Here is a 10,354-nt window from a genome sequence, read left to right as displayed (position 1 = left end):
AATGACGCGGACGCGTGACGTCAGCAGAGGGGGGCGTGTTCGAATTCGGCGTGACGTCAGCAGAAGGGGGCGTGTTCGAATTCGACGTGACGTCACGGGTTGGCGCCAAATCTCCCATGTTACAACCAAAGGTTGCTACCTCGTGTTGCAGATATCCAGACACGAGGTGCTGGAGCAACTCAGCGCGTTTGGCAGCGTCTCTGGAGAGAAGGGAATGGGTGACGGGTCGCGTCGAGACCCTGCTTCAGACTGAGTCAGGGGAGAGGGAGATACAGAGATAAGGAAGTGTAAGGTGCAAGAACGAAACATCAAAAGGGGTGGAGATATTGAGAAAATCATTCTTATCCAGGAGCAGGTGACAACGAAGCATATAGGGTGATTTCACGAAAGGTCACTGGAGCATAGATCCTCACCCGCGTGACCGCAAAATCCAACTGGGGTACAAACGTCACTTCCAGTACATGTTATTGATGCTAGAAACGCGTACTTTCAAACCTGTTAAAAACCGCGAAAACGGCCCGTTTTGAGCTGTAAATAACTGTGCCAGTCGGGGTGACCGTGAGGCACAGCTATCTTACTTTAGAGTCCAGAAGATAAAGAAAAACGAAGGTAAAGACAAGAGAGAGCTGAAGGGAAAATAACAGCGGAAGTTGTTGGCCGTGCAGATATAAAGATCGAAAATATCGGGAATTATCGCGTTTGCTCGCTGCATTTCATCAAAACATTAATAATGCCTTAGTTTTGATGAAATGCAGTGAGCAAACGCGATAATTCCCGATATAAATTTTAATCAAGGAGACAGTCAGACTGGTCGGAGAACTAGAAAGGAGGGTGAGGGAGGGAAGGCAAGGGTTACTTGTTTTCCAGAGAGTTAGATTTAGCTCTTGGGGCTAAGGGAATCAAGGTATATGGGGGGGGGGGGGGGAGAGAGAAATGCCAGAATAGGGTACTGATTTTAGATGATCAGAATGAATGGCGGTGCTGGATCAAAGGGTCGAAAGGCCTACTCCGGCACCTATTTTCTATGAAGTTAGAGAAGTCAATGTTCATACCGTCGGGGGTGTAAGCTGCCTACGCGAAAATATGAGGTGCTGTTCCTCCAATTTGCGCTGGGCCTCACGCTGATGGAGGAGGCCCAGGACAGAAAGGTCAGTGTGGGGCAGTTAAAGTGTTTAGCAACCGGGAGATCAAGTAGATTTAGATGGACTAAGGGGAGGTGTTCAGAGAAACGATCGCCGAGCCTGTGCTTGGTCTCACCCCTGCAGAAGATACAGTAGATGAGGTTGGAGGAGGTGCAAGCGAACCATTACCTCACCTGAAATGCAATTGAGCCTCTGCCTAAATTTTTTTTACAAATACAGGATAATGGGAATAAAGTTTAGTGCAAGATAAAGTCACAATAAAGATGGTCTGAGTGTCTCCAATGAGGTAGATGGTGACTCAGGACTGTTCTCTAGTTGTTGGTAGGATGGTTCAGTTGCCTGATAACATCTGTGAAGAAACTGTCCCCGAATCTGGAGCTAGGCGTTTTCTGACTGTTGTATCTCTTACCGGATGGGAAAAGACAGAAAAGGGAATGACCGTAATGAAACTCATCCAGGATGCGTATCCTGGATTATACATAAGGCACTGCAGTTGCTGCTTTACAAAAAAAGACACTAAGTGCTGGAGTAACTCAGCAGGTCGCATATCTGGGGAATATAGATTGGTGATCTTTTGGTTCAGGATTGTTTGCTCATGCACAGAACTAACGTGAAACTATGAAAGACATGCCACGTAAATATTTTATCTACTAACTGCATTCTAACGCTTTCAAATATCAGAGAAAGCTATGAAGGGGTGTATACACAAAGATGAATTCTATTTAATGGTGGCAGGGAAACAAAATTTAACAGGTCCTGATGATAAAACACAAAGTGCTGGAGTAACTCAGCGGGTCATGAAGCATCTGTGGAGGATGTAGATCTGGGACTTCAGGTTGGGACCCCAGACTACTTTCAGACTTAAAGGGTCACCTATCCATGTCTGAGCGGCTGAGTTACTCCAGCACTTTGTGTTTCACCAAAGTTTCCAGCAGGTGCAGTTCCTCCAGGTTTGGATAAATCAGTCAGAACTCTGTTCCTTTCTCGAGATATCGAGTGTTTCCATTATCATTTGTTTTTAGTCACAATATTTTCAGGTAAAGCGAGCAAAGTAATTGGTGCTAAAAGGAACCACAATACAATAAAGGCACAAATATTCTCCGTTCACATTCCTACAGCAATATATTGCCCATGCCCTAGTCTTGCTCATTAAGGCTGGTACCAAACACGCCAGGGTTAACATTGTGATTGTTACATTCTGACCGACTGTGTTTCTGAACGACTGCACCACATGGTGACGGATCATATTGGATCCTATTCTCTCATCATCTCCGATTGGAAATGTTCTCACTGTGTCTCCTTCATTGCTGTAGTTCCCCCCCATAGCGAAGGGATTTCTCCGCAATAACAAGTTTAATATCCAGCGAGTTGGTAAGCATTCTGGTAAGCATGGGCTGTTAACTCTTTCCATCACATTCAAAAGGAAGTGAGGAAGCATATGGAGCGGGTGGTACCAATCCCCAACAATATTCCCCTCATTGTCAAGTAGACATTTCAATGTTGAGTGCATGCTTGCTTCTATAATAAGTTATTTTGCAAAAACTCAAGGAATATAGGAAAAGTTCCCAATATTTCCAAGGAAATAAAATGCTTCAAAATTGAGCCTAATGTCCACTGACTCCAGTACCCTCAGAATACACCAGTTTTTATGCCATAACTGCACTATATTAGAGGTACTGTTGTAGTGGGGAAAATCAGTTTAATCTCAACATTGCCTTAAAGTAGCAAATGTACAATTTACACTATTCATACATGCTGTCAACCTAACATTAAACCCATCGACCCGCCAGCATTCCTAAAAGGCAGTTTCGAGCCACTGTGTATTGGAACCACTGCAGTCACTCTGCGGCTTGTTCCCACTGATTTTGGATTAGAGCAAGCTCTCTCTCTCCACAAAACCCCACTTAATAAACTCTAACAGCAAAAGGAAAAAAAAACATCACTCGCATCATACAAGATGTAGCTGAACAGAATTTATTTAAAGATCCATGAATCCTATAATTGATGCCAAAATGTATGGATTTTAAAGACATCGTAAATGGAATTTAAACGTGCTGTACAAATTTAACTGCGGAGACTTCAATTAGTGTAAAGTTTAAATGTGATGCACTTCAAAATATACACTCATTAACTACTGCAAAATACTGGCAGGAACTTCCACATTTAATTTGTACTAAAATGTAAATCACAAAACTCAAATTTTCCTCAAATCACATTTATTAATGAATCACTAATACAGAAGCAAACGTGTATTTCCACCTAAAAAAAACAAAATGCAATGTGCACATTGTTAAACTGTCCATTCAATTGTTTTATGAATGGAACAAAAAAAACACTAAAAAGGGAGTTTTATTGTTTGGTCTTTAAAATTCTACTAAAAATGGATTTTAAACATTTCTATCAAGTCGAACATCAATTTCTCTGCCATAAAGTCGGATTCCATTCATCATCCGGCAGGCACGCTCGGCAGAATCTGTACTCTCAAAACGAACCACACCACAGCCCTTTGACTTGCCATTTTCCATCTTGATGTCTGCATAATGTACATATCCTAGATTAAAAAAAAAAAAAACATAAGTAAAAGGTCAATACAGCAGGCAGTGAAGATTTCATAGCGAGAGTATTTGAGTATAGGAGCAAGGAGGTCCTGCTGCAGTTGTACAGGGCCCTGGTGAGACCGCACCTAGAGTGTTGTGTGCAGTTTTGGTCTCCTAATTTGAGGAAAGACATGCTTGCTATTGAGGGAGCACAGCGTAGGTTCACCAGGTTAATTTCCAGGATGGTGGGACTGACATATGATGAAATAATTGGTCGACTGGGCTTGTATTCACTGGAATTTAGAAGGATGAGAGGAGGGTCATAGAAACATGCAAAATTCTTAAGGGAGTGGACAGGCTAGATGCAAGAAAAATATTCCCCATGTTGGGCGAGTCCAGAACCAGGGGTCATCGTTTAAGACACAGGCCATTTAAGACTGAGATGAGGAAAAACTTTTTCACCCAGAGAGTTGTGAATCTGTGGAATTCTCTGCCACAGAAGGCAGTGGAGGCCAATTCGTTAGATGTATGCAGGAGTTAGATATAGCTCTTAGGGCTAACGGAATTAAGGGATATGGGGAGAAAGAAGGAATGGGGTACTGATTTTGGATGATCAGTCATGATCATATTGAATGGCAGTGCTAGCTCGAAGGGTCGAATGGCCTACTCCTGCACCTATTTTCTATGTTTACTCATTCCCTTCTATTGGTTTCACATTTTCACACCTCTAATCTTGTTACATAGCACCCTTTTGCCATTTCATTTCTGGCCTTTGTCCAACCATCTGGCAAATCAAACCCCCCTCACCTGTATTCAGCTATCATTTGCCTAGTTTTGTCCTGCCCCCACCTCCCTGACAGCTTTCTTGCCCTACTACAATCAATCTGAAGGGTCATGACCCAAAACGCCATCTATTCACCTCCTCTAGAGATGCTGCCTGACCCGCTTAGTTACTGTCTTTTTTCCATGAGGAGAACTTCAATTTAGCAATCAAGTTTCTCAAATTCTGGAGTGAAGCTGGAGTTCAAATATTTTGACTTTTTTTGGCAAACAATAGGCACCACTTGGGCACTTTGTTTGAAACACTTTGGATTTAGTACAAAAACTAATACTGACAAATGCGATAACCTCCAACAATCCATAAGATTATAGACACTTCCTGTCTCCTTAACCAGTTGAATCCCTCACAAGTTTATCAGAGTTGAGGGTGAATTAAAAGGGGTTATTCAATTAACTGATTTCCCACAAGGTCAGTGTTTTTAAAGTTAAAAATCAATGAACTTACCAAATTCACTGAATTTGTCCTTCAGCATTTGCCAAGTGATGTCATATGGGAGCTAAAGAAAATAAAGTGAAAGGAGAGAAGAAAAATAAATGAGTTTGTATAGTTTGCCCTTGATTTTATCACATAACTTGAACAATTAAAAGTTTGGAAAAGGGTCCCAACATTAGACTAGCCAGAATATCTCATCTAATTTTATATACACTTTACGCTCTAGGGGAAACAAAAGTGCTACATAATATCTGGTTACATTTTATAAATGGAAGGAGTTGGGAGAAAATCAACACGGAAATTATGGAGAAATGCAAGTGTCAGGAGTTTAATTATCCCAACACTGGGGCAGTGATTGTGCTAAAGTCAGAAAGGTGGGAAATGTTGAAGCATTTAAGAGAACCTTCTTGATTCAATACTATAAAGATTACAGTTCTGAAATTAATTGGCTCAAATGAAAGTCATCAAAGCAACATTTTGGGGCCATGTGCCTATAACTAATCTAAGGGCCAAATGTGCAGCTGGGAATGAAGTGAAGTATATTGATGAAACACTAATAGGGCCATGGGTATTAAAAGCTAAAGCACACCTGATAATATGGGGTGTGTTGCTGGGAACAAGAGATCAAACTGTGGCTTGGAATTCAGGCAGGCTTGTCAAGAAGTGCAGGAGATCTTGGAGAACGATGAGGAAATGCGAGAAAATTATGTCAAGGTGTTCAGCACTGCATGGATTGCAGGGTGGGACGCATGGAGAAAGGCACTAAGCAAGACGAGCCTTCGAATGCAGCCTTAAGTATGTAAACATGTGCAGTGAAAGTGGACCGCACTTGAAAAATAGTGATTACTGGACTAGACAGTCCCTCATTTCATATTCCTGTTCAAATTGGAAGGATAAGGCTAGCAGACCAGGAATTACCGGTCGTGTTGTTTAAATCACTGGGGTGTGGTGAAGAGATGGAGAGAGAAAATAGTTTAGATTATGGATCTGGGTGAAACATAACAGGCAGAAGTGAACCAATAAATAGAAGCCATTGACTTCGGGAAGAGGATGTTTAACTTCACAGCTCGGAGAACCATTCCATAACCAGTCATTGGTGTGTGAAATGACTTCATGTTGGGTTGGATAGGAGTGCCAAAACCCAGGAGGTACCAGGTAGTCAATCAATTTATTAAAATCCTATTCCCAACTGATAAATCTCTTCAGCCTTCTCCACTTTTAAAGCACTTTATAACTTTCCAATCTGACCAAGTTACACAACTGAAACAAGCTTCTTTACCATTATGTTACTTTCAACATTCTTAAAAATGGATAAGATACTCACATTTCGAACAAATATTTGACAGATTCTCCTGGAATTAATATTTCCTGCAGCACTGCCCATGGAACCTCCATAGTTCCCACTGAAACGATTGCGATCCATATCTGTTGACTTGTCGAAACCGCCGCCCATTCCAGTACCCATGCGATCCATACCACCACCACCACCACCACCACCCATTCTTTCAGCACTCTGGCCCATCCATTCCATTCCAGCTCCCATGCGATCAATATTTGATGTCATCCCAGAAGACATATTGGATCCAATCCTGTCCATTCCCAGACCAGCACGATCCATACCGGGTCCCATGCGATCCATGTTATCCATGCCAATACCTCCACCCATTTTATTCATTGCACCCATTCCAATACCTAAAAAGGGAAAAACAGGGTAAAAAACTTAACTTGAAAAGGGAATTTGGGTGTAAATGTCTGCTCTTAAATGATTTGGGCCACAAAATGTCAGGATGAAGCACAATTATATTGTTGGTATCCAAATGGAAACCTTTAGGTCAGGAGTCGGCATCCTACAGCCCACGGGCCACGGCGTATTATTTATTTTCTGAGGACTTCCGTCATCTAGAATCCTAGAGCAAGCGCAGACAGTGAGCGCAGCAAAACTACGATCGCTTACTTTTTTTTGTATCAGCGGTGCTACAAGGTAGTCAATCAAAAATGTTATAAAAAACCTTATAAAAGTCTACAAATGTATTTATATGTTAAACACAAAGAAATATCCAAAACAAAAGAACTAAAAAAGAAACATTTAGAATACTAATATATTTGGTAATCAGTGGTGCTTTTTATTAGTTACTAGACCAAGTGCAGACCCGTTGGGTCTGTTCCCCCAATGCGTGTTTGTTAGTTCAGATATTCCATAGCTCCCGTTTTCTGTATGCGACACAGCGGCTGACGACACCGCGGCTCGCGTTGCATCAGCTGCTCAAAATATTATACAAGAGTGGCGCGCTTCTCAATATTTCATGACCTGCGGCTGGCTCATCTGTACGTTCTCCTCATCCACTGGTGCTCTTGCAAATTTTCAGATTCCGCAGATTTGGGTGAGTGTTGAGTGATAAGCATGTACAGTCGCCTCATAGTGTTTCTAGTATTTGTATCAACTGTGTGTGCGCACGTGCGCCTGTCGGCTCTGTCCCTATTCTCCCACCCCCTCTCTTCCATCCTCCAACCAAAACCCCCCTCTTTCACTCAACAGCTAATCACAGCGTGGATGTGGCCCGCCATCTGCTCAGACACGGGTCCTGGCCCCCATGCAGAACAGGCTGCTGACCCCTGCTGTAGGTTTTGGAGCTTGAAGCTCCACCAAGCGGAAGATGAATGTAGTTACATAATCTGACATTTCACATCCTGAATTCTAGCATTTCACAAGAATATAATACAAGAATTTAATTCCTACAAACATGTAACATTAATCCATAACAAAGCAGAAAATCAATATTTAATGCATCACTAATACTGTACTTTAGAGCCAGACTACAGATATCAACCCCAATGTGAGGATGGTCTTGACCCAAAATGTCACCCATTCCTTCTCTCCAGAGATGCTGCCTGTCCCGCTGAATTACTCCAGCATTTTGTCTAACCCAATGTGTTACAGTTAGCTCATCAGGTTCAAAATGAGTCAACTTTGTCAGCGGTGGGCGGGATCTTTGTCCTCAGACTGGAAGTTGCTGGTTCTTTAGAAACAAACTCGTGATCATGAGTTGTAGAATCTGATTTTAAATGTTGGGGTGACTCAACCAAATGGTTTCACAGTATGTGTGAGGGTTTCTTGGAAAAAGTCACCATAATCATTTCAGATCAGGAAAGGGATCAGGTTTTAATTCTGCACCCAAGCCAACCTCTACAACTCTGCATGATGGCATAACATTTGTCAACAATGTTAACTGCATAGTTCAAATAAAAGTGCCTACAGGGTTTCTATCACCATCCTGATCTGCTACTGGCATCCAAATTACTTCAATTCAAGTTTTTTTTTTTTAAATCAGAGATTACAAGCCCTTCTTTGACTGAAATAGAAGCCTGGAAAAACACTTGGACTTGCACACTTATTAATTTCTCATTTTGAAAAGCTGGTATGTATCTAATTTTTATTCTACACTATCCATATCACAATATTTGCAATACTAACATTAAAAAAGGGGACCAAATCATATAGCTGCTTACCTAGTTTGAATTTTCAAACAGAAAATAGGTGCAGGAGTAGGCCATTTGGCCCTTCGAGCCAGCACCACCATTCAATATGATCATGGCTGATCATCCAAAATCAGTACCCCATTCCTGCTTTCTCCCCATATCCATTGATTCCGTTAGCCCCAAGAGCTGTATCTAACTCCCTCTCGAATACATGGACTAACAAATACCACAAATGTTCTTACCCATTCCGGATGCCATGCCTGGCGTACCAGCAGCCATTCCACCACCAGCGCTCATTCCGCCAGCTAAATAGATTATGTGCAAATTAGAATTAATGTACACTATTCTCCAAATTAAGTGCTACTTTAGGAACCTATTTGGAGTTTTAAATCTACAAGATTTATGTTGGAAATATCCCACAAGTTTACTTTGACTTGGAACTGCCTAATTTATTTTATTTTTTTAATCAAATCAATGCATCTAAAATTGGGAATCTAATCAAGAGTGCATAACTTTTGCAATAAAGGTGACCTGCAAGAATCAGATAAATTCAAGCATCTCTAAGTGACCCAACTTCACTCATGCTAAAAATCTGTAAAATTTCGAGGGCAAGTTTTCAGAAATCTGACATTTATGTGTAATTATGCGTTATGCAAGTTACGTGTACAAAAGCAGAAATCAAAGGTGACAATGAATGTAAAAATGGTTTAAAGTAATTTAAGGGTATTTATAACAAAGCACTATTTATACTGTTGACGCATAGAATTATTTCCCTCAGCAATTTGAATGTATGCAATTAAAAAAGGAATGAGTGCTTAATGCTGAGTTAGAAAACGTAGACCTTATAACAGGTGCTACAAATGAATTTAAACAATTTTGGGCTGGATTTTCAGAACAGGCCTGATTCTATAAGCACGTTGGCACGTTTAAGGGTGCATACATGTAACAATTAAACCTTAAAGTATCTGCACTGCTTTGCAAAGAATGCAACTTACCCATTCCTCCAAAAGAATCGCCATAACCACGTGACATCCCCATATCATTTCTGCCAAACTCTCGATCAAAGCCACTGCCACCCATTCCTCCACCGCTGCCAGCCCCGTACATTCCGCCTTGGTACATATCTGTAATAAGTTTTTAAAAATGATAACGAGGTGAAAGGGTACACATTTTTGAATTATCAACCTCTATACTGGAAAACAAAACTGCAGATGCTGGAAATCAGAAACAAAAACAGAAAATACTGGAAGCGCAAAACAAACCAGGCAGCATGTGTGGAAAGACTTAACATTCCCTGTTGATTATGCCGTCTAGCCTCCTGAGTGTTTCTATTCTAACTCCAGTGCTTTCTGGTAACGATAATGGGTTAGAGGATATACATACTATACACCAGCTTGTTAATTTAACCTTTTATCCAGGTAAAAGGCCAATTGTTAATCAGTATATTTTCAACATAAGCTGGTATCACATCAATGTTCTAATTTTTCACACCCACAATCCACTAATTCATCTTATACACTCAAGGCCAATCATAGAATCCCTTTAACACCAATATTGTTATCCCAGCTAGTCCTTAGTTGTGTGCATCTACAAATGAATGTAACTGTACATTAATATGCAAGTCTTAACAATTTCCCTATCATACATTAAGGTCTTCTCAGTACAAAAATTAACCCAGACCTTTATACATTTGCTAATCTAGTTTATTTACAAGTTTGAAATAGATTTTGATAGGTTTCCAAGCACAGCAAATCCATGAGAATCCACCATCCAATTATTTCGAAATCCTGATGGCCCAATATCTGGCTCAGCAGGCAGTTTCCCCAGTCACCCAAGTTTGACTTGTCCCTCCACTCGACCAAGACAAACCAAGTTCACAGCAGAAAAAAAAAAAAAATCATTGGGGGTTTAATAGTGACATCCAA

At 41.0% G+C, this 10,354-nt stretch overlaps 1 protein-coding gene across 9 annotated transcripts in view; it reads right to left on the bottom strand.

Annotated features, from left to right (window-relative positions):
* Positions 1 to 3,095: 3,095 nt before the first annotated feature.
* LOC116989588 (myelin expression factor 2-like) overlaps positions 3,096 to 10,354 on the bottom strand; it is a 31,655-nt gene continuing 24,396 nt past the window's right edge. For 5 of the 9 annotated variants that reach the window (XM_033047116.1, XM_033047118.1, XM_033047120.1 and 2 more), the window contains 5 exons: positions 9,425 to 9,553; positions 8,672 to 8,734; positions 6,277 to 6,644; positions 4,965 to 5,016; positions 3,392 to 3,693 (listed from right to left, as the gene is read on the bottom strand). In XM_033047116.1, coding sequence (XP_032903007.1) covers positions 3,530 to 3,693; positions 4,965 to 5,016; positions 6,277 to 6,644; positions 8,672 to 8,734; positions 9,425 to 9,553 — 776 coding nt within the window. In that variant the 3' untranslated portion in view covers positions 3,392 to 3,529. Of the gene's footprint in view, positions 3,694 to 4,964; positions 5,017 to 6,276; positions 6,645 to 8,671; positions 8,735 to 9,424; positions 9,554 to 10,354 lie in introns of all 9 variants that reach the window. The other 4 variants (XM_033047114.1, XM_033047115.1, XM_033047123.1 and 1 more) reach the window with 4 other exon arrangements.

The sequence above is a fragment of the Amblyraja radiata genome, chromosome 29 (assembly GCF_010909765.2).
Source record: "Amblyraja radiata isolate CabotCenter1 chromosome 29, sAmbRad1.1.pri, whole genome shotgun sequence".
Lineage (NCBI taxonomy): Eukaryota > Metazoa > Chordata > Chondrichthyes > Rajiformes > Rajidae > Amblyraja > Amblyraja radiata.
This window is presented reverse-complemented; position numbering and strand designations above follow the sequence as displayed.